General features: G+C 40.6%; 1 protein-coding gene and 1 long non-coding RNA gene across 3 annotated transcripts in view; both read left to right on the top strand.

The window, feature by feature from the left end:
• Positions 1-16,871, top strand: part of LOC118367217 (SLAIN motif-containing protein 1-like) — an 82,702-nt gene extending 65,831 nt beyond the window's left edge. For both annotated transcript variants that reach the window (XM_052493968.1, XM_035750390.2), the window contains exons 6-9: positions 3,765-4,112; positions 4,423-4,605; positions 4,905-5,220; positions 5,686-16,871. In XM_052493968.1, the coding sequence (XP_052349928.1) occupies positions 3,765-4,112; positions 4,423-4,605; positions 4,905-5,220; positions 5,686-5,761 (923 nt within the window). In that variant the 3' untranslated portion in view covers positions 5,762-16,871. The remainder of the gene's footprint in view (positions 1-3,764; positions 4,113-4,422; positions 4,606-4,904; positions 5,221-5,685) is intronic.
• LOC127915124 (uncharacterized) lies at positions 378-2,228 on the top strand. The gene is made up of 3 exons (XR_008090243.1): positions 378-957; positions 1,298-1,531; positions 2,115-2,228. It is a non-coding gene; the product is annotated as an uncharacterized LOC127915124 (long non-coding RNA).
• Positions 16,872-25,214: the final 8,343 nt, after the last annotated feature.

Genomic DNA, 25,214 nt, shown 5'->3' with positions numbered 1-25,214 from the left:
GCTAGGTAAGGGTTGGAGTGAAAACCTACAGGACGGTAGCTCTTCAGGAAGAGGGTTGGAGAGCCCCGAATTTGCGACATTCTGGAAAGGACCCCGAAAATAATTTTTAACCATTTTCACAAAAAAAAAAATATATATATTATTATTTATTTTTTTCGGGACTTAAAAACGGTGACCCCGGACATGCCGAATTTGCGACATTCTGGAAAGGACCCCGAAAATAATTTTTAACCATTTTCACAAAAAAGTGATTTTTATTTTTTTTTTTTTTTTTTTTTCGGGACTTAAAAACGGTGACCCCGGACATGCCGAATTTGCGACATTCTGGAAAGGACCCCGAAAATAATTTTTAACCATTTTCACAAAAAAAGTTTTTTTAATTTTTTTTTTTTTTTTTTTTGGGACTTAAAAACGGTGACCCCGGACATGCCGAATTTGCGACATTCTGGAAAGGACCCCGAAAATAATTTTTAACCATTTTCACAAAAAGTTTTATTTTTTTTTTTTTTTTTTTTTTTTCGGGACTTAAAAACGGTGACCCGGACATGCCGAATTTGCGACATTCTGGAAAGGACCCCGAAAATAATTTTTAACCATTTTCACAAAATTTTTTTTTTTTTTTTTTTTTTTTTTTTTCGGGACTTAAAAACGGTGACCCCGGACATGCCGAATTTGCGACATTCTGGAAAGGACCCCGAAAATAATTTTTAACCATTTTCACAAAAAAGTAATTTTTTTTTTTTTTTTTTTTTTCGGGACTTAAAAACGGTGACCCCGGACATGCCGAATTTGCGACATTCTGGAAAGGACCCGAAAATAATTTTTAACCATTTTCACAAAAAAGTTTTTTTTTTTTTTTTTTCGGGACTTAAAAACGGTGACCCCGGACATGCCGAATTTGCGACATTCTGGAAAGGACCCCGAAAATAATTTTTAACCATTTTCACAAAAAAGTTTGTTTTTTTTTTTTTTTTTTTTTTTCGGGACTTAAAAACGGTGACCCGGACATGCCGAATTTGCGACATTCTGGAAAGGACCCCGAAAATAATTTTTAACCATTTTCACAAAAAAGTTATTTTTTTTTTATTTTTTTTTGGGACTTAAAAACGGTGACCCCGGACATGCCGAATTTGCGACATTCTGGAAAGGACCCCGAAAATAATTTTTAACCATTTTCACAAAAAAGTGATTTTTTTTTTTTTTTTTTTTCGGGACTTAAAACGGTGACCCCGGACATGCCGAATTTGCGACATTCTGGAAAGGACCCCGAAAATAATTTTTAACCATTTTCAAAAAGTTTTTTTTTTTTTTTTTTTTTTTCGGGACTTAAAAACGGTGACCCCGGACATGCCGAATTTGCGACATTCTGGAAAGGACCCCGAAAATAATTTTTAACCATTTTCACAAAAAAGTGATTTTTTTTTTTTTTTTTTTTTTTTTCGGGACTTAAAAACGGTGACCCCGGACATGCCGAATTTGCGACATTCTGGAAAGGACCCCGAAAATAATTTTTAACCATTTTCACAAAAAAGTGATTTTTTTTTTTTTTTTTTTTTTTCGGGACTTAAAAACGGTGACCCCGGACATGCCGAATTTGCGACATTCTGGAAAGGACCCCGAAAATAATTTTTAACCATTTTCACAAAATTTTTTTTTTTTTTTTTTTTTTTTTCGGGACTTAAAAACGGTGACCCCGGACATGCCGAATTTGCGACATTCTGGAAAGGACCCCGAAAATAATTTTTAACCATTTTCACAAAAAAATTTTTTTTTTTTTTTTTTTTTTCGGGACTTAAAAACGGTGACCCCGGACATGCCGAATTTGCGACATTCTGGAAAGGACCCCGAAAATAATTTTTAACCATTTTCACAAAAAAGTAATTTTTAAAAATTTTTTTTTTTTTTTTTTTCGGGACTTAAAAACGGTGACCCCGGACATGCCGAATTTGCGACATTCTGGAAAGGACCCCGAAAATAATTTTTAACCATTTTCACAAAAAAATTTTTTTTTTTTTTTTTTTTTCGGGACTTAAAAACGGTGACCCCGGACATGCCGAATTTGCGACATTCTGGAAAGGACCCGAAAATAATTTTTAACCATTTTCACAAAAAAGTTTTTTTTTTTTTTTTTTTTTTTTTCGGGACTTAAAAACGGTGACCCCGGACATGCCGAATTTGCGACATTCTGGAAAGGACCCCGAAAATAATTTTTAACCATTTTCACAAAAGTTTTTTTTTTTTTTTTTTTTCGGGACTTAAAAACGGTGACCCCGGACATGCCGAATTTGCGACATTCTGGAAAGGACCCCGAAAATAATTTTTAACCATTTTCACAAAAAAAGTGTTTTTTAATTTTTTTTTTTTTTTTTTTTTTTTAACCATTTTCACAAAAAGTAATTTTTAACCATTTTTTTTTTTTTTTTCGGGACTTAAAACGGTGACCCCGGACATGCCGAATTTGCGACATTCTGGAAAGGACCCCGAAAATAATTTTTAACCATTTTCACAAAAAATTTTTTTGAATTTTTTTTTTATTTTTTTCGGGACTTAAAAACGGTGACCCCGGACATGCCGAATTTTAACATTCTGGAAAGGACCCCGAAAATAATTTTTAACCATTTTCACAAAAAAGTGATTTTTTTTTTTTTCGGGACTTAAAAACGGTGACATGCCGAATTTGCGACATTCTGGAAAGGACCCCGAAAATAATTTTTAACCATTTTCACATTTTTTTTTTTTTTTTTTTTTTTTTTCGGGACTTAAAAACGGTGACCCCGGACATGCCGAATTTGCGACATTCTGGAAAGGACCCCGAAAATAATTTTTAACCATTTTCACAAAAAAGTGTTTTTTTTATTTATTTTTTTAAATTTTTTTCGGGACTTAAAAACGGTGACCCCGGACATGCCGAATTTGCAACATTCTGGAAAGGACCCTAATCCTAATTTGACTTTGGTGCATGTCATGTTGTTCTTCACATTACAGTCTATGGTAAACACACATTATATCAACTAAAATTAACTTTTATTTGTCACATGCACAGGATACAGAAGGTGTAAACGGTACAATGGTTACTTGCATAGTGAAGTCTTTTGTTTAGACATGTAGCTAGATAAACAATTAACCATAATCCCAAATCTTAAAATTACTACCCTGCATGAATCTATAGGTAGCGAAAGCTAACCAACAAGATTCAATGTTAACTAGCTAGCTAACATTAGGCTATAACTAGCAATGCAACTGGATCGGCGTTGCAAATAATATTACCACACAGAGTAATCCGGAGACAGGCGTTCTCTTTTTGGCTCCCTCCGCATATTTGCAATCAAACGCCTTAGCAAACATACACTGCTTCCAACGGGCATTCAACTGATTTCAAAACTCTGCTAGAAAGTGGAGAGTATTAGCAACAGTTTTGCAGTTCTTCTTGATATCGTTCAAAAAGAGCTGCATTAGAAAGGATTACCTACACATACTGACCAGCTCATGTTATAGACAGAAGCATGCTACATGGCAGACCAATCCGAACTCATCTCTCGGCATGTCCGGCTAATCCATTATCTCAGCAAATCGTGGCTAGAGGGAAGGTTCCTATCGTTATCCGTGTCTAAATCATCTAGGCTCATCATTTAACAATTGTATTCATATTTACAGATGGCATACATGTTTGTTATCAAGGAACATGAAAGTGAAAATAAAGAAAACCCTTGAATGAGTAGGTGTGTCCAAACTTTTGGGTGGTACCGTATGTCTCCCTTCACCAGGCCTGCGTCAGGAGTACGCCACTACGTCTTCTTCGATCACGGCCAGCCGTCGCAGCTCCAGCTTCTCACTCCGGTGCAGCGAGATGGACCTGGACGAGGAAGAGGAGGATGAGGAGGGCTACAACCAGCTCCCTCCGCCCCAGCCTCGACTGCTCAGGACTGGGTCCATGCAGTGCGGCAGCCTGTCTCACTCACACACCTTCTCCAGTATCTCCAGTATCAGGGAGTGCAGCAGGCGCAGCACCTCCACCCCTCAATACTCCCTCAGTGGGTTGTCCCAGTACCAGCAGCAATTCTCTGGACCCTCCAGACTCATCGTGGACACATATGGATACAGGTCCAGCACAGGTCAGTCTAGAGCTGGGGTGTTCCATCCTAGTAGACCCACAGGGTATGCAGGCTTTTGTTCTGGCCCAATGCTAACACATCTAATTCAACTTATCAGCTGATCATCAGGCCTTGAGTAGTTGAATTGTGTTGGTACTGAGCTGGAATTAAAGCCTGCATACCCTGTTGATCTCCAGGACCAGGACTGAAGAACACTGGCCAAAACACAGAGTAATACGTTTCATGCATGTCTTCCCGGTTTGATTGCAATGGATTTTTAACTTCCCTTTTTTGACTGTGGACATTTGATTGTGTCTCCATGGTTACGTAGACAAGTTGCGGAGAAGCATGCCCAACCTGATCCGACCTCCCAGCATGCATTACGATCCCAGTGTTGTTCCAAGCCTGGTGTCTCCTGTCAATCACTCATCTGGCCCCTCCTCCCTGCCAGTAACCATGCGGAACAGCCAAAGCTTCGACTCGTCCAATGGGCTCACACGACTTCAGTCCTCCAGTAAGATCCCTCCCATTTTGGTTTACCATCAGTTGTGTCAGTACAGGAATCCTCACACTGTCTTGCCCTTTATTTTGATTTATTGTTTTCCTCCTCCTCTTACAGAGTTAAAAAAAAAAAATGTTGATATGTGTTATGTATAAAATATGTTGATTCTTTACACAATGACTTAACAGAAAAGGAACCAGTATCACCTGTTTATGTAAGCCTATTTCATTTAAGCTCATTGCACCCCACATTCTTGGGTTAGAATAGTTTGATGACTGACTAACCCTTCTTTCCTTTTCCTCTGCCTTCAGTTCCCTCCACCACCCAGCTCAGCCAGCGATTCCAGAGTGTGGGAAACTTCCACACAACCCCCAGACACCCTGTCAAGGCCACAGCCTATGTCAGCCCCACGGTCCAACAGGGTCCCTTCTCCTCCTCCAACACCCTCTCTACCTCTACCATTCTTCACAACATCCCCAGCAGTGCACCCAAGGCCCTCAAAGTCACCATCCCCAGTGGTGTCCCCCAGCCCTCCTCCATCCCCCGTAGTGCCTTACCACGACCCGCCTCTTTCACAGGGACCGGTGGCACCCCCCGCCCCAGCAAGATTGCCCAGCCCACACACAGGTAAATAGGGTCATTCGGACTAAGGGTGAAAAGATGCCTGTCTATTTTACTTTCCAAATGAACATTAGCGTGCTATAAAAAATAATATGATTATAGATTATCTACTGTATGTTATCCATGATATTATATAATATTACCTTTAGCTGATTATTGTAGCCTCAAGAATGTGGGTACATTATCGAGGGTCATGTTAAATAGAAAAGTATGAGAGGAAAAGCAGTATTTCTATAAAATGTAGTTGTTGTTACACTTTATATGAAGGGTACCTACATAAGAACTTCATAATCAATACAAAACACGTTCATTAGCAGTGCAACGTATCCTCATACGATTGGGTCTAAATGTATAACTCAACTCTCCCATTTCATCCTGAGTGATTTATCTTTGAATCTCTCTCTATATAAATATATCTCCCTCCCTCCCTATCTCTCACTCTCTCTCTCGACCCCTCTCACTTTCTTGCAGTCTATTGACCCCCCCAAAGAGCCTGGCTGCGCTAAGCGCCCTGAGAGACGGCAGCTGGAAGGATGGCTGCTACTGAACCCGGGATGTTGTATAACACCTCATCATTTATTGGGTTACTGTAAGATCTCTATGTTCTGAACCAAGGCCTGAGGCCATGGATCATTCATATGGGCCATATGAGTCAGCAGCTTGAAGGGATACAGTGCATTTACAAAGTATTCACACCCTTGACCTTCTCCACATTTTGTTGTGTTACAGCCTGAATATAAAATGGATTTACATTTGATTTATTTTGTCACTGGCCCATAATGTCAAAGTGGAAATATGTTTTAACATTTATTTTTACAAATGAATTAAAAATGAAAAGCTGAAATGTCTGAAGCCAATAACTATTCAATCCTTTGTTATGGCAAGACTAAATACGTCATATGGACTCCCTCTGTCTGCAATAATATTGTTTAACATTATTTTTGAATGACTACCTCATCTCTGTACCACACACATTCAATAATCTGTAAGGTCCCTCAGTCTATCAATGGTGACTTTAAAAGAGTTACTGAGTTAAATGGCTGTGATAGGATAAAACTGAGGATGGATAGTCACTCCACAATACTAACCTAATTGACAGAGCAAAAAGAAGGAAGCCTGTACAGAATTAAAACAATTCCAAAACATGCATCCTGTTTGCAACAAAGCACACAAGTAATACTGCAAAAAATGTGGCAAAGCAATTAACTTTTGGTCCTGAATACAAAGTGTTATGTTTGGGTCATATCCAATACAACACATTACTGAGTACCACTCTCCATATTTTCAAGCATAGTGGTGGCTGCATCATGTTATGGGTATGCTTGTAATAGTTAAGGACTGGGGAGTTCTTCAGGATAAAAAAAAATGGAATGGAGCTAAGCACAGGCAAAATCCTAGAGGAAACCCTGTTTCAGTCTGCTCTCCACCAGACACTGCGAGATGAATTCACCTTTCAGCAGGACAATAACCTAAAACACAAGAAGACAGTGAATTTCCTGAGTGGCCGAGTTACAGTTTTGACTTAAATCTACCTGAAAATCTCTGACAAACCAATTTGACAGAGCTTGAACAATTGAAAATAATAATAGGCAAATGTTGCACAATCCAGGTGTGGAAAGCGCTTAGAGACTTACCCAGAAAGACTCACAGCTGTAATCACTGCCAAAGATGCTTCTATAAAGTGTTGACTCAGGGGTGTAAATGAGATATCTGTAATGTCTAAAAACATGTTTTCACTTTGTCATTATGGGGTATTGTGTGTAGTTGGGTAAGGATAAAATATAAACGGTATGAATACTTTCGGAAGGCACTTTAATTTGAGTTTTCCCTGATGTTCGTAGAGATTGCATTCACAGTACACTCAAAAATGCTATCTATAGTAGAACCTGTACCCATAGAATAACCCTTTGAAGAACCCTTTTCTTGTTCCAGGTAGAACCCTCTGTGGAAAGGGTTCTACATGGAACCCAAATGGGTTCTACCTGGAACCAAAAAGGGTTGTGCTATGGGGGCAGAGTGTAAACGTAAATTACCTTTAAAAGTCAATGTGCTTGTCGATAATGCACATTTCATTGAATCCCGGCCTTGGAATCATTGTTCTAGAAAACTGAGACTATTCTTGAGGACTGAGGAGAGATCGAAACAGCAGAATCTAATCTACCTGTTGTGTAATAGACCGTTCAAGAGGATAAAAGTGGAAGACACTTTTACAAGAGGGCAATATGGTGATAATCAATGTTCTTCATTGACCAATGGTATTTCCTGGTCTGAGTTGGCAGTATTAGTTGCAATAGATAGAGCCAGAAAACTCTCATTCATGTGATTGAATCCATCTCCAGCCAAAATGTCAGCAAGGCCAGTATTCTTATTTGGTTTTTAGTCCTGGTCGGATACAAGCAAGAACTTTGGAACAAACATTCCTCAGGTGATATGAAAAAATCTTAGAAGGGATGCCAAAAAGCTATCCTATTATGTGCCATAGGGTGATATTTATGTGCAGTCCACCAAACATTGCTCTTCATAAGCCTTTTGAACAAACTTTGCTCATCAAAGGCCATCAAAGACTTTTGGCCAGAAGTGAGATGTTGTGTGATCTGCTTTTGGATTTCCATGCCATGTTTGACCATGGTGAAACTTGATGCTTCATAATGGCTGCCATATAATTATGGCTGCCATATTAGATTCACAGGAATATTGGGTTTGGGGAAAAATCCCTGGTGGCCTAAAAGCATAATTGCAAAAGTAGGGGCTCGAAAAGCATTATCTACTGAGAAACCTTTGATGGGACAAAGTACCATTGTTTCTGTGACTGGGCCCTGTCTACTATGTTAGAGTAGACCAGTTTAAGGTAATACTTAGGGTAAATTACACATGTTCTCAATCAATTAGCTACACATTGTATGTTCTCAGTAGATAAGGTACATAATGTATACATAATCTAAGGTGTGTGTGCAATTAAGTTTGATAACATTGCCCTTTAAATACGTCTCTAAGGTTATTAATGTAGTAGTTCACCAAAATCTGGCTGGTTTATGTAAGAAAAATAACAAAATAGGGGGTACCATTCCCACATTTTTGGGCACCCCTTCTAATAGAAATGTATACATCCCAAAGAGCATCTCTACCACATCTAGACATTTGTATCCGATACGTCACGATTAAACAAAAACAAATACTTTGACACTAAGGCCCAAGACTATTTCTATGAAATCATGGTACTATATTGAATTAGGCACAGTTCGAAATGTAGTGAGGTGGGGTGGCTGGTACAAAATAGGTGAGGGTTGTCAAAAATACTTTTTGTTGCTTTGGGGAGGCTTGTGTGTTTTTTTATTGGGCACAGGGGAGGGTAGTGCATTTGTTCCCTGGTTTACAGTCCCCATTTTGCAGGTTTGACTTTTTCTATATACTGTAGCTACATTTCTTCATCTGCATGAGCCTCCCCTATCAAGGTGTTTTGGTACTTCCCTTATGCACTATGCTTTCTGGGCACTTACTATACCACAGGTCAATATACTCTACCTACCCTCTATCCATAGTGACAATAGTGGTTTGTCCAGATCTGCAATAGGTTAATAACCTCTCTAGGATATGTGGGACACTAGCGTCCCCCTTGGCCAACATCCAGTGAGATTCCAGAGCGCCAAATTCAAATACAGAAACACTCATTATAAAAATTCAGAAAAGACACAACTATTTTACATAGGTTTAAAGATTAACTTCTTGTGAATCCAACCATGTCAGATTTCAAAAATGCTTTACGGCGAAAGCATACCTTACAATTATTTGTGAACATAGCCCAGCAGACAAATCATTACAAACAGTAAACGGCCAAGTAGAAGAGTTACACAAGTCAGAAATTGAGATAAAATGTATCACTTACCTTTGATGATATTCATATGATTGCACTGAAGACATGAAGACATTAATTTATTCAAATGTTCCTTTTGTTCGATAAAGTCTCTCTTTATATCCGAAAACCTCCTTTTGTTTGCGCGTTTTCTTCAGTAATCCACAGGCTTAAACGCAGTCACAACAGGCAGACAAAAAAATCCAAATTGTATCCGTAAAGTTCATAGAAACATGTCAAACGATGTTTATACTCAATCCTCAGGTTGTTTTTAGCCTAAATAATCAATAATATTTCAACCGGACAATAACGTAGTCAATATAAAAGGTCAACAACGGCACTCTCTTGGTCGCGCGCATGAAAAAGCTCTGTGACACTGCAGGGTCCACTCATTCAGACTGCTCTTACTCCCTCATTTTTCAGAATACAAGCCTGAAACCATTTTTAAAGACTGTTGACATCTAGTGGAAGGCATAGGAACTGCAATTTGAGTCCTAAGTCAATGGATACTGTAATGGCATTGAATAGAAAACTATTAAAAAAAGAAACCCAACTTCCTGAATGGATTTTTTTCAGGTTTTCGCCTACCAAATCAGTTCTGTTATACTCACAGACATTATTTAAACAGTTTTGGAAACGTTAGAGTGTTTTCTATCCAAATCTACTAATTATATGCATATCCTATCTTCTGGGCCTGAGTAGAAGACAGTTTAATTTGGCACGCTTTTCATCCAAAATTCCTAATGCTGCCCCCTTACCCTAGAGAAGAAAACTAGCAATCATACACTTATAAAATCATTTAAATCTGCACCAATTTTCAATATAAATCCACACGAACATAGCTAGGCAGTGGAGATGCCTGGTGCGTCATTGCGGATCAGGGCCGTGCATAGATCTTTCAGGGGCAGGTGCTCAAAATAAGCAAAGAGCAACTCCATTCCCTTTGGGAAAAAATGCAGTTTCATCAAAATTCATTACACCAAATGCATATGTAGCTAACTGTATACTTTTTTTTAACATAGGCCTATTTATTTCTGCAAAAATACATTCACTCATCATCACAAATTGTAAGGAAGCTACACTATATATACAAAGTTATGTGGGCACCCCTTCAAATTAGTGGATTCGGCTATTTCAGCCACGCCTGTTGCTTTTAGGTATAAAATTGAGCATATAGCAATCTCCATAGACAAACATTGGCAGTAGAATGGCCTTACTGAAGAGCTTAGTGACTTTCAAAGTGGCATAGTCCTAGGATGCCACCTTTCCAACAAGTCAGTTCAAAACATTTCTGCCCATGAGAAAAAGCTCACTGCCATTGGACTCTGGAGCAGTGGAGACATGTTCTATGGAGAGATGAATCACGCACCGCCATCTGGTAGTCCGACGGACGAATCTGGGTTTGGCGGAGACCAGAGAACACTACCTGCCCCGATGCATAGTGCCAACTGTAAAGTTTGGTGGAGGAGGAATAATGGTCTGGGGCTGTTTTTCATCTTAATGCTCCAGCATACAATGACATTCTAGACAATTCTGTGCTTCCAACTTTGTGGCAACAGTTGGGGAAGGCCCTTCCCTGTTCAGCATGCCAATGCCCCCGTGCACAAAACGAGGTCCATACAGAAATGGCTTGTTGAGATCTGTGTGGAAGAACTTGACTGGCCTGCACAAAGCCCTGACCTCAACTCCATCGAACACCTTCAGGATGAATTTATTTATAGAGCCCTTCGTACATCAGCTGATATCTCAATGTGCTGTACAGAAACCCAGCCTAAAACCCCAAACAGCAAGCAATGCAGGTGTTGAAGCACGTTGGCTCGGAAAAACTCCCTAGAAAGGCCAAAACCTAGGAAGAAACCTAGAGAGGAACCAGGCTATGGGGGTGGCCAGTCCTCTTCTGGCTCTGCCGGGTGGAGATTATAACAGAACATGGCCAAGATGTTCAAATGTTCATAAATGACCAGCATGGTCAAATATAATTATTATATAATTTTGGTCATGTAGTGTAGTTATGCTGCCTCCTAAATATGTTGACATAGGGAAAAGAGTGTAGGCTTTCAGCTTATCATTTATGTTTTATTTATTTCACCTTTATTTTGCCAGGTAGGCCAGGTAGGCCAGTTGAGAACAAGTTCTCATTTACAACTGCGACCTGGCCAAGAATAAAGTAAAGCAGTTCGACACATGGAATAAACAAAACATACAGTCAATAATACAGTTGAAGAAAATGTATATACAGTGTGTGCAAATGAGGTAAGAAAAGGGAGGTAAGGAAATAAGTAGGCCATAGTGGTGAAGTAATTACAATATACCAATTAGACACTAGAGAGATTGATGTGCAGAAGATGAATGTGCAAGTAGAGATGCAGGGGTGCAAAGGAGCTAGATAAATAAATAAATACAGCATGGGGATGAGGTAGTTGGATGGGCTATTTACAGATGGGCTATGTACAGGTGCAGTGATCTGTGAGCTGCTCAGACAGCTGGTGCTTAAAGCTAGTGAGGGAGGTAAGAGTCTCCAGCTTCAGTGATTTTGGCAATTCATTCCAGTCATTGGCAGCAGAGAACTGGAAGGAAAGGTGGCCAAAGGAAGAATTGGCTTTGGGGGTGACCAGTGAGATATACCTGCTGGAGCGCGTGCTAAGTGTGGGTGCTGCTATGGTGACCAGTGAGCTGAGATAAGGCGGGGCCTTACCTATCAGAGACTTGCAGATGACCTGAAGCCAGTGGGTTTGGCGACGAGCATGAAGCAAGGGCCAACCAACGAGAACGTACACGTCACAGTGGTGGGTAGTATATGGGGCTTTGGTGACAAAACAGATGGCACTGTGATAGACTGCATCCAATTTGTTGAGTAGAGTGTTGGCGGCTATTTTGTAAATGACGTCGAGGATCGGTAGGATGGTCAGTACAGGATGTTGGATGTTGATGATAGTTATTAGCCAGCTCGATTTCTTATACTGATTGTGATTTACCTTTCTATGTCTTTCTGCCTCTCTCTGTTGAGCGTAACAGCCAACCAGACTGAATATTGATGATAATGATAATCAAGTGTTATCAAGTGTTAATAAAATGTAATGCTGCTGTAGAAGTACTGTTAATATTGTAACTAAGTAGTTATTGGAATAAAACCACTCGGCAGGTGACCGCATTTCTTAAGCCATGCATGTATGGATACCGGTCGCTCACAATCTGTGTACTGGGCAGACTAGGAAAAAGGTGGAACCAGGTACCTGGAGCTCCATACAGGAATACCTGATGGTCAAATGCTGACCCTTCTTCCCCCCGAGCAAGTTTTGAGCTGTTATCGTGACTGTTGTATATGTTCCATCTCAGGACAAGAAAAAGCTATTAACAAGCAAGAAAACCTACATCCAGAGGCTGCTTTTTAAAATTCTGCATCACTAATACACGTGATGCCCAACTTCCATCAATATGTCTCCAACACCACTAAAGTCCTAGACCACTGTTATTCTACCCACAAGCAAGCATACAAGGCTCTCCCTCATCCGCCATTCGGCAAATCAGATCATGACTTCCTACTCCTGCTTCCTGTTTACAAGCAGAACATCAAATCTGCAATGAGATTATGCTACAGGACTGCTTTGCTAGTGCTGATTGGAATATGTTTAGAGACTTTGCCGATAGCGTTGGCGAGATAACCACCTCCGTCACAGGTTTCATTAGAAAATTCATCTTCGACGTTGTCCACACGGTGAGGATTCCCAAATCAAAGCCCTGGATTAACACTGAGGTTGACGCTATACTAAAGGACAGGGCTACCACACACAGAGCTATCATAGACAACCCTGAGGCTACGGCCAAGGACAGGAATAAGTACAAGAAGTCCCGCTATGACCTCCGCAGAGTCATCGAACAAGCAAAAGGACAATATAGGAATAAAGTGGAATCATAGGCACAGTCGTGAAGAAGGCGCGATAGCGCCTCTTCCCCCCAGGAGGTTTGGCATGGGCCCTCAAATCCTCAAAAAGTTCTACAGCTGTACCATTGAGAGCATCTTGACAGGCTGCATCACTTCCTAGTATGGCAATAGTACCGCCCTCGATCGCATGGCGCTACAGAGGGTGTTGAAGACAGCCCAGTACATCACTGGGGCTGAGCTCCCTGCCATCCAGGACATCTATATCAGGCGGTGTGGTAGGGAGGCCCGGAAAACCGTGAAAGACTCCAACCACCCAAGCTATAGACTATTCTCTCTGCTGTCGAATGGCAAGCGGTACCGGTGCATCAAGTTTGACATCAACAGGCTCTTGAAGAGCTTCGATACTCAATCAGTAAGACTGATAAATAGCTACAAAGATTATATGAGTTAACCTTGTATCTTTATTGATCTTTTATTAAAAGGTCTCTCTGCACACTCACAGGGCCCTACACACTCACACACACACACACACACACTCAGAACATCATCTGCTCACTCACACATAATATCCACATACATTTATACAAACCCTACACACAAGCACACCCACTCACATACTGTTACTCTGTTTACCTCATTTTCTGTCACCATAGCCCTGTACATATCTACCTCCATCACTCCAGTATCCCTGCACATTGTATACAGTAGAAATCAGAAGTTTACATACACCTTAGCCAAATACATTTAAACTCAGTTTTTCACAATTCCTGACATTAATCCTAGTAAACATTCCCTATCTTAGGTCAGTTAGTGAAATGTGAAATGTCAGAATAATAGTAGAGAGAATGATTTATTTCAGATTTTATTTCTTTCATCACATTCCCGGTGGGTCAGAAATTTCCATACACTCAATTAGTATTTGGTAGCATTGCCTTTATATTGTTTAACTTGGGTCAAACGTTTCGGGTAGCCTTCCACAAGCTTCCCACAATAAGTTGGGTGAATTTTGGCACATTCCTCCTGACAGAGCTGATGTGACTGAGTCAGGTTTGAAGACCTCCTTGCTCGCACACGATTTCCAGTTCTGCCCACAAATGATTTTCTATGGGATTGATGTCAGGGCTTTGTGATGGCCACTCCAATTCCTTGACTTTGTTGTCCTTAAGCCAATTTGCCACAACTATGGATGTATGCTTGGGGTCATTGTCCATTTGGAAGACCCATTTGCGACCAAGCTTTAACTTCCTGACTGATGTCTTGAGATGTTGCTTCAATAAATCCACATAATTTTCCAATCTCATGATGCCATGTATTTTGTGAAGTGCACCAGCCCCCCCTGAGCAAACACCCCCATAAAATGCTGCTGGGATGGGGTTCTTCGGCTTGCAAGCCTCCCCCTTTTTCCTCCAAACATAACGATGGTCATTATGGCCAAACAGTTCTATTTTTGTTTCCTCAGACCAGAGGACATTTCTCCAAAAAGTACGATCTTTGTCCCCATGTGCAGTTGCAAACCGTAGTCTAGTTTTGGAGTAGTGGCTCAGTGGCCTTTCTTCCTTGCTCAGCGGCCTTTCTGGTATGTCAATATGGGACTCGTTTTACTGTGAATATAGATACTTTTGTACCCGTTTCCTCCATCATCTTCACAAGGTCCTTTGCTGTTGTTCTGGGATTGATCTGCACTTTTCGCACCAGAGTACGTTCATCTCTCGGAGACAGAACGCGTTTCCTTCCTGAGTGGTATGCCGGCTGCGTGGTCCCATGGTGTTTGTACTTGCGTACTATTGTTTGTACAGGTGAACGTGGTACCTACAGGCGTTTGGAAATCCTCCCAAGGATGAACCAGACTTGTGGAGGTCTACAATATTTTTTCTGAGGTCTTGGCTGATTTCTTTTGATTTTCCCTTGATGTCAAGCAAAGAGGAACTGAGTTTGAAGGTAGGCCTTGAAATACATCCACAGGTACACCTCCAATTGACTCAAATGTTGTCAATCAGCCTATCAGAATCTTCTAAAGCCATGACATCATTTTCTGGAATTTTTCAAGTTGTTTAAAAGGTAGTCAACTTAGTGTATGTAAACTTCTGACCCACTGGAATTGTGATACAGTGAATTATAAGTGAAATAATCTGTCTGTAAACAATTGTTGGAAAAATAACTTGTGTCATGCACAAAATAGGTGTCCTAAAAGACTTACCAAAACTATAGTTTGTTAACAAGAATTTTGTGGAGTGGTTGAAAAACAAGTTTTAATGACTCCAACCTAAGTGTAAGTAAACTTCAGATTTCAACTGTATATGGTATTGGAACTGACCTTGTATATACTATGCTTACTTACTTATTGTGTTATTCATATTTCTTCTTTCTCATGTGTTTTTTCTAGTATTACATTGTTTTTTAATTTACTAGGCACTAAGTAAGCTAAGAGGTATGATTGAGAATATGTACATAAAAGATGGATGGTATAGAGTACAGTGTATACATATGAGGTGAGTAATGTAGGGTATGTAAACATTATATAATGGCTCAGGTGGTTGTTGTACTTGATCTTTTTGGCCTTCCTGTGACATCGGGTGGTGTAGGTGTCCAGGAGGACAGGTAGTTTGCCCCCGGAGATGCGTTGTGCAGACATCACTACCCTCTGGAGAGCCTTACGGTTGTGGGAGTAGCAGTTGCCGTACCAGGCGGTGATACAGCCCGACAGGAAGCTCTCGATTGTGCATCTGTAAAAGTTTGTGAGTATTTGTGCTGACAAGCCAAATTTCTTCAGCAGTCCTGAGGTTGAAGAGGCGCTGCTACGCCTTCTTCACCACGCTGTCTGTGTGGACCATTTCAGTTTGTCCGTGATGTGTACGCCGAGGAACTTAAAACTTTCCACCTTCTCCACTACTGTCCCGTCGATGTGGATAGGGGGCTGCTCCCTCTGCTTGGAACGCGAAGCGAGGCGGCCATCTCTGTCGGCGCCAGAAGTTTATATTTTATATAATTATAGCAATGAAAATCTAATTTCCCTCCAGCTGATCATTGTCTGTCGCTGGCTCTCATCATAGTGTAATGAGCCAGGCAGGGAGAGTGAGCTCGTCCATGGCGGTCGGTGAACCCTCAACCTTCTGGCTTGTAGCCCTGCGTGGCATCAACTGTGCCACAAAACCATGCTGAAGTGGTCAAGTTGATATCCATGTTTATAAACACAGGGTTGCTACAGTTATTATTTGTGGTGATCATTATTATTTTGTTTTATGAAGGAGAAGGGTAGTGCTTTTTTATGACCCCTCGAGTTCGACCCCCCTCTAGTAAATTTGGAACTGTTCCTTCCTGTTTAATATTGAGGACTTTGAAACAAGTGTCTAAGTATGGATTTATAGGAATTCAACATTTGTTTTTTAGTATTTTATGCCTATTATAGTGTTGGAATTGTGTTGGAATTGATTTCATGAAATGTATTTGTTGTTTTCAGAACTAATGACACTTTTTTCAAGTACTGTTTTTGATTCAGACAAATGCTCAGAATTCTTTTGGAAAATAATGCAATCATAAAAGCTCAAAAGTAGCTCTGCACCTATTTCTCTTTCTTATCATTACTGTTTACAGGACAGTTGATATTTTTGAGAAACAATTGTACTGTAAAACACAATTGCACATTTCCATTTTAAATGTAACATTTATTAAACTAGGCAAGTCAGTTAAGAACAAATTCTTATTTACAAGGATGGCCTACCGGGGAACATTGGGTTAACTGCCTTATTCAGGGGTAGAACAACAGATGTTTACCTTGTCAGCTCTGGGATTCAATCCAGTAACCTTTTGATTACTGGCCCAACGCTCTAACCACTAGGCTACCTGCCGTCCCCATATAGGGGAGTTGTGACTGTTTTTCTAAAACATATGGTATTGAAAAGGAATTAATGCATTTTCAATGTAAATAAAATCTTTCCAAAATAATACCCATTGTCCTACACATTTCTCCAGACATTTAAATAAATGTAATGTGTTCCATCATGTCTGTTAAATTTCTCTTTCCCTCATTTATGAAAGCACGTATTCCTGCAGCCGCGTCTCATAGACTAGACGTAACAAAGTAAACAAAAATCAGAGACACTCAAATTAGTGTATATTACGTTTGGTATGGCTACATAAAACAGAAGGTTACTTAAGGCAACAATGAATGGTGTGTGGGCATGTAGCACAAACATCTACATAGCAATCCAAAGGTTGGGTGTTTGAATCTTATCACGGACAACTTTAGCATTTGTGACCCATTTCAGGAAACTAGGCGTATGTTGCGGCTGGCCCTTGGATATACAGTTGTGGCAAAATGTTTTGAGAATGACACAAATATTAATTTCCACAAAGTTTGCTGCTTCAGTGTCTTTAGATATTTTTTGTCAGATGTTCTCTTGACATCCGCCAAACCCAGATTCGTCCATCGGACTGCCAGATGGTGAAGCTTGATTCATCACGTGCTCAATGGCGGCAAACTTTACACCACTCCAGCCAACACTTGGATTTTCGCACGGTGATCTTAGGCTTGTGTGCGGCTGCTTGGCCATGAAAACCCATTTCATGAAGCTCCCGACTAACAGTTATTGTGCTGACGTTGCTTCTAGAGGTAGTTTAGAGCTCGGTAGCGAGTGTTCCAACCGAGAACAGACATTTTTTTTTTTACACGCTATGCACTTCAGTACTCGGCAGTCCCATTCTGTGAGCTTGTGTGGCCTACCAATTCACGGCTGCGCCATTGTTTCTCCTAGACATTTCTACTTCACAATACCAGCACTTAAAGTTGACTGGGGCAGCTCTAGCAGGGCAAAAATGTACATCCTTTGACAGTGCCATGTTGAAAGTCCCGGAGCTCTTCAGTAAGGCCATTCTACTGGTAATGTTTGTCTATGGAGATTGTATGATGGTGTGCTCAATTGTATACACCTGTCAATAGGTGTGGCTGAAATAGCCAAATCCACTAATTTGAAGGGGAGTCCACATACTTTTATATATATAGTGTATGAGACTGACTCATACAGTGAGGGAGATCCTCCTATGAAGCTGGTCTGTGACTCACTGACGATCTAGAAGAAAAAGAAACGCACACCTATAAAGACGAGGTGCTGGCTAGCGGAGTAGAAACTTGAAAATAAAGAGAGCCGCACACTCTAGGAGCTCAGATGCAAAAATGTAATATCAACGTTTCGACAGCCAGTCGAAACGTTGGTATTACATTTTTGCATCTGAGCTCCTAGAGTGTGTGGCTCTCTGTGACTCACCGACACCTTCCCAACCATAGAATTAAATAGTCTTTGCTCTCTCTCTCTTTTACAAACAGAGTTTCCCACATATAAACTTTATTGGCATAGCACAAATGGCAATGGTTCTGGAATGTACAATACACATACCCTTATTTTATTTAACCTTTATTTAACCAGGAAAATCCCATTGAGACCCAGAGTCTCTTTTTCAAGGGAGACCTGGCCAAGAAGGCAGCAACAATCAATACAATACATAATTAAAACATACAACACTACCACATGATCCATCCTAAAACAAGCATTTACACTCCTCCATACAGTCTCCCATCATTATTTTAAATGAATTCAGTGGCACTAACATATCTAAATGAAGCATGGATTGGAAACTATCCCATGCCTCTGGTGTACAAGAAGAGAAGGCAGTCTTGCCTAATACTGTGAATGTCCTGGGGACTTTAAGTAGCAACCACCTAGCAGACCAGATATGGTAACTGCTGGTGGTGAAGGAGACCAGACTATAGAGTTAGAGGGAGTTCACCCAAAAGGTCTTTGTAGATGAACACATACAAATGTAGCTTTCTGCGCATATAAAGTGGGTTCCAACCAACCATTTGGTACAAGGTGCAATGGTAGGTGATTGCCTTGGCTTTTGTAATAAAGCACAAGGATGCATGATCAACAGAGCCCAGTCTCTGTAAGACGGAGGAGGTTGTATGCATATACAACAACGTCATCATAATCAATTACGGAGAGAAAAGTGGCCTGTACACGCTTCTTTCTAGCCAAAAGCTTATTTCAAACCCATTCTCCCTCCCTTTGAGTGGTCTGACCTACCAGCAGTAATGTAATGCTGTTCTGAATTGAGCCACTACGTGGCAAACCTGGTTGCATTTGTGCAATTCCCAATAGAATAGTGGGTGTCTCTTTCAACCAGCACCACAACAACAGCATGTTTCAGCATACTTGGGTCTTTTCAGAGATGGTCAGGTGAACTTACATAAAGTAGATGCTTGTTGGCATAAGTCTCCTGAAGGGAGTCGAATATCTTGATGATCCCATACCTGGTGTTCTGCTGTCCCAACAAATTCTGTAGTGCATCTGGTAGACACAGTTAACATGTGTTATGTGGTTGTCTTACCTACCTTAGTTGAATGCATTGACTGTAAATCGCTATGGATAAGAGCATCTGCTAAATGACCAAAATGTAAACATAAAAAAGTCCACATTGGGAGATCTATCCACAGATACCAGTCATGCCTATGATAAACACATCTGCACTAGGACTAGGGCTCCTATTACACATGACAGTTACCTCATATATATACACATTAACACTGTACTACTAGGCTATATGATGAACAACTGATGCTAATCAAGCATGCAATTACTACAGCCACATCTGCTGTGTCTGCTATGGATCAGTCGACTTGATTATTTTTTAAATGTTCTTTATTGAATCCAAAACATACAATATACTTGCAGTGAAGCCGCTCAACAACTACACCACACCAGTCATCCAACAGACTCCATTCAGAGCGACACACAGAAGCATCCAGGGTCAATGCCCTGCTCAAGGGTACGTTGACAGATCTCCCACCAGGCCAAAAAACGTGAACCCGAACCCTCCAAGATCCCCCCCACAGTTCCCCAATAGCTGTCCCTCAACCATCCGAGACCGCTCCCACAGGCCCCTCCCAAGAATAAAAAAATCTGTTATTTTACCAGATAAGTTGACTGAGAACACATTCTCATTTACAGCAATGACCTGGGGAATAGTTACAGGGGAGAGGAGGGGGATTAATGAGCCAATTGTAAACTGGGGATTATTAGGTGACCGTGAATGGTTTAAGGGCCAGATTGGGAATTTAGCCAGGACACCGGGACGACACCCTACACAGGGCAGTGTCACTGCCCTGGGGCATTGGGATATTTTTTTAGGTCAGAGGAAAGAGTGCTTCCTACTGGCCCTCTAACACCACTTCCAGCAGCATCTGGTCTCCCATCCGGGGACTGACCAGGACCAACCCTGCTTAGCTTCAGAAGCAAGCCAGCAGTGGTATGCTGCTGGCCACTAATAAATTTATTCTAATTAATTCCATCCACATGTTTGCATGCATGTCTGGCACTATTACATTGTGTGTATTTGAATGAGAGTGTATGTATATGCATGTGCACAAACTCCTGCACAGAGTCTCAGGCAAACTGGCATTAGTTGTAAAAACACTGCCCCCCAGTGTCTTCAAACATAATAAAAAGTATGTTTTATTTTTTACTTTTATCTTTGACCATCATACTATCTCCCACACAGCAACTCCACTCCCACTTGTCTCCATTCCACATCCCAACCCTCAGCTTCCCTTAGCCCACCCCACCTATTTCTGCTGGCCACCCTCTTCGGATTTCTACGCAACATACAAAACCATTCAAAAGTTTGGGGTCACTTAGAAATGTCCTTGTTTTTGAAAGAAAAGCACATATTTTGTCCATTAAAATAACATCAAATTGATCCGTGTGGAAATTGTTAATGTTGTAAATGACTGTTGTAGCTGGAAACAGGAGATTGTTTTTGGAATATCTACATAGGCAAACAGAGGCCCATTATCAGTAACCATCACTCTTGTGTTCCAATGGCACATTGTGTTAGTTAATCCAAATTCAACATTTTAAAAGGCTAATTGATCATTAGAAAACCCTAAGAAATTATGTTAGCACAGCTGAAAACTGTTGTCCTGATTAAAGAAGCAATAACACTGGGCATCTTCAGACTAGTTGAGTATGTGGAGCATCAGCAGTTGTGGGTTCGATTATAGGCTCAAAATGGCCAGAAAAAAAAACTTTCTTCTGAAACTCGTCAGTCTATTCATGTTCTGAGAAATGAATGCTATTCCATGTGAGAAAGAAACTGAAGATCTCGTACAATGCTGTGTACTACTCCCTTCACAGAATAGCGCAAACTGGCTCTAACCAGAATAGAAAGAGTGGGAGGCCCCGGCGCACAACTGAGAAAGAAGACAAGTGTCTAGTTTGAGAAACAGATGCCTCACAAGTCCTCAATTGGCAGCTTCATTAAATAGTACCCGCAAAATACCAATATCAACGTCAACAGTGAAGAGGCGTCTCCGGGATGCTGGCCTTCTAGAGTTCAACACAGCATAACTGATCATTTACAGTTATCTATGCGGGTCGCTACAATACTTTCAACAATTTATTTATGAATGAAGAAATTTTGTTTTTATAGTTTTGAGAAGTGCTCTACTGCCACCATGTGTTCATCTTCTAGACAACAATTTCTACAGAAAAAGGCTGATCATACAGTATCATAATAATCATTAGGGGGGGCAGGTAGCCTAGCAGTTAAGAGCGTTGGTCCAGTAACGAAATGTTGCTGGTTTGAATTGCTGAGCAGGCAAGGTGGAAAAATCTGCCGTTCTGCCATTGAGCAAGACAGTTAATTCCCAACAACAATAGCTCCCTGGGTCCAGATGACATGGATCTCGATTAAGGCAGGCCCCCCACCTCTTTGATCTGACAGTTTGGGGTAAATGCGGAAGACACATTTGGGTTGAATTTATTCAGTTGTGCAATTGGCTAGGTATTTCCCAATATCCAGGCTCACGTCGTCCACGTCGATGCATGGAAAAAATTTAACTTGAACTTGGCACTGACCTAAAGAGAAGAAAATCTGAGCTTTTATGTTGTTTTTACCTTCTTCACATAACTTCTACATTCCTGCCCAGTACCCTGCTCTGAACCTTAGACACTGTCACTAGCCGTCTACCACCCGGTATAGTCATTGAACACTGGTCACTTAATATTTACATACTGTTTAACCCACTTTATATGTACACTGAGTGTACAAAACAATAGGAACACCTGCTCTTTCCATGACATAGACTGACCATGTGAATCCAAGTGAAATCTATGATTCGTTATTGATGTCACCTGTTAAATCCAATTCAACCGGTGTAGATGAAGGGGAGGATACAGGTTAAAGATGGATTTTTAAGCCTTCAGACAATTGAGACATGTATTGTGTATGTGTAACAGTTTTGCTTCCGTCCCTCTCCTGTGCCATTCAGAAAGTGAATTGGCAAGACAAAATATTTAAGTGACTTTTAATGGGGTATGGTAGTAGGTGCCCGGTGCATCGGTTTGAGTGTGTCTGCAAAGCTGCTGGTGTTTTCTTGCTCAACAGTTTCCTGTGTGTAGAGTGGTCAAAAATGGTCCACCATCCAAAGAACATCCAGCCAACATGGGCCAGCATCCCTGTGGAATGCTTTCGACACCTTCTGGAGTCCATGCCCCAATGAATTGAGGCTTTTCTGAGGGCAAAATGGGGTGCAGCTCAATATTAGGAAGGTGTTCCTAATGGTTTGTACACTCAGTGTATATATATTTATATTTCGGACTCTGACATTGCTCATTCTGATATTTCTTAATTTCCTTCTTTTAACTTTTGGGAATATATGTTTATTGTTTTGGATTGCACTGTTAGAGCGACAAACACAAGCATTTCACTGCACATGCGATAACATCTTTAAATCTGTGTATGCGATCAATAAACTTTGATTTGACCTTAATTGCTTTATTGTGAGTTCAAACATCAAACTACTGAATTACAGTACTTTCAATTAAATTCTAGTTATTACTACAGCCACTAGTTGGTGCAATGTATTCAGACCTGAATGAGAACTACAGTAATGTCACAAACTTGATCATTTACATTTGCACAATGACTATTCAACCAAACCAGGACTTGAATGAGTCTAAACTAAATTAAAATATGTGGTATGTAAGATATGGAGATGTCTGACAGGCTAGTCCTCTTAACTCATGTGCAATAACTTCAATGACTTTTCATATTGCTTGGCATTTACAAGCTGTTATAATGTGCTCTGGACTATTCTGAGGGAGAGGTTGATACTTTGTTTACTCTGGGATTGAGTAATGGCCTATCTGGTGTATAGGTGTCACAGCAAACCAGGCACCAATTGGCTGTGTTCAGGCACAAACAGGAAGTTGAGCTGCTAAGAACAGCAACCAAAACCAAACGGCAGTTAGAGCATGAGCCAAAGCAGGCCCATGTGGGATTACTGTGTGCTGCAGAGGGCTGGAGCTCAACAACTACCCTCCTTTGTTTTTCAATAGAATATGAAAGGAGGATTGTTATGAGGAAACTGGGGAGAAAATACTAAGAATGTTTTATTTCACAATCACTAGTATTTGTGCAAGGATAATAATGCTTCGCAGAGCCATTATGCAATAACTTGAATATCACTGCATTCATTCCTGTTGAAACAAGTAATACTATGAGTGTCAAAACACTCACCGTTGGCACTATTTTCTGAGTAAAGATCTGACTTCAAGAGTTGAGTGAGGACAGTAGGAGCAGAACAACAATGAAACAAATCTCTTCTGAATCCCAACAGCTGAATCAAACAACAGCGTAAATGTTTCAAACATTTGGTCTTAAATTATAGGACACTGCTGACCTCTGTTAATCTGTGTCACTGTATTGACACTTGAAAAACAGTCTGTGGTGTAATACAACAGGATTACAAAACAATATTTTTATTAAGATTTCCATGTTTATCCACAGGATTAAGAGTTGCCCCTGAATGTGCAGTGACACACTCAAATGTGTGTAAATGTATAGCAACTAATTTAAAACACACAATTACATACAGTACCAGTCAAAAGATTGGGCACACCTACTCATTCCAGGGTTTTTCTTTATTTTTACTATATTCTACATTGTAGAATAATAGTAAATATATCAAAACTATGAAATAACACATATGGACTCATGTAGTAACCAAAAAAGTGTTAAACAAATCAAAATATATTTTAGTATTTGAGATTCTTCAAAGTACCCACTAGTTGCCTTGATGACAGCTTGATGACAGCTTTGCATACTCTTGGCATTCACTCAACCAGCTTCATGAGGTCACCTGGAATGCATTTCAATTAACAGGTGTGCATTGCGTTTGAGCCAATCAGTTGTGTTGTGACAAGGTAGGGCTGGTATACAGAAGATAGCCCTATTTGGTAAAAGACCAAGTCCATATTATGGCAAAAACAGCTCAAATAAGCAAAGAGAAATGACAATCCATCTTTACTTTAAGACATGAAGGTCAGTCAATCTGGAAAACTTCAAGAATTTTGAAAGTTTCTTCAAGAGCAGTCACAAAAACCATCAAGTGCTATGTAAAAACTGGCTCTCATGAGGACCGCCACAAGAAAGGAAGACCCAGAGAGTTACCTCTGCTGCAGAGGATAAGTTCATTAGAGTTACCAGACTAAAGAATTGCAGCCAAAATAAATGCTTCACAGAGTTCAAGTCACAGACACATCTCAACATCAACTGTTCAGAGGAGACTGCGTGAATCAGGCCTTCATGGTCAAATTGCTGCAAAGAAACCACTACTAAAGGACACCAATAATAAGAAGAGACTTGCTTTGGCCAAGAAACATTAGCAATGGACATTAGACCAAGGATATCTGTCCTTTGGTCTGATGAGTCCAAATTTGAGATTTTTGGTTCCAACCGCCATGTCTTTGTGAGACACATAGTAGGTGATGCGGAGAGTAGATGGTCTCTGCATGTGTAGTTCCCACCGTGAAGCATGGAGGAGGAGGTGTGATGGTGTGAGGGTGCTTTGCTGGTGCTGCTGTCTATGATTTATTTAGAATTCAAGGCACACTTATCCAGCATGGCTACCACAGCATTCTGCAGTGATACTCAATCCCATCTTATTTGCACTTAGTGGGACTATCATTTGTTTTTTCAACAGGACAATAACCTAACACACCTCCATGCTGTGTAAGGGCTATTTGACCAAGAAGGAGAGTGATGGAGTGCTGCATCAGATGACCTGGCCTCCACAATCACCCGACCTCAACCCAATTGAGGTGGTTTGGGATGAGTTGGACCGCTGAGTGAAGGAAAAGCAGCCAAAATGTGCTCAGCATATGCTGGAAAAGCATTCCAGATTAAGCTGGTTGAGAGAATGCCAAGAGTGTG

Source organism: Oncorhynchus keta, chromosome 34 (assembly GCF_023373465.1).
Source record: "Oncorhynchus keta strain PuntledgeMale-10-30-2019 chromosome 34, Oket_V2, whole genome shotgun sequence".
NCBI classification, from domain to species: domain Eukaryota; kingdom Metazoa; phylum Chordata; class Actinopteri; order Salmoniformes; family Salmonidae; genus Oncorhynchus; species Oncorhynchus keta.
This window is presented reverse-complemented; position numbering and strand designations above follow the sequence as displayed.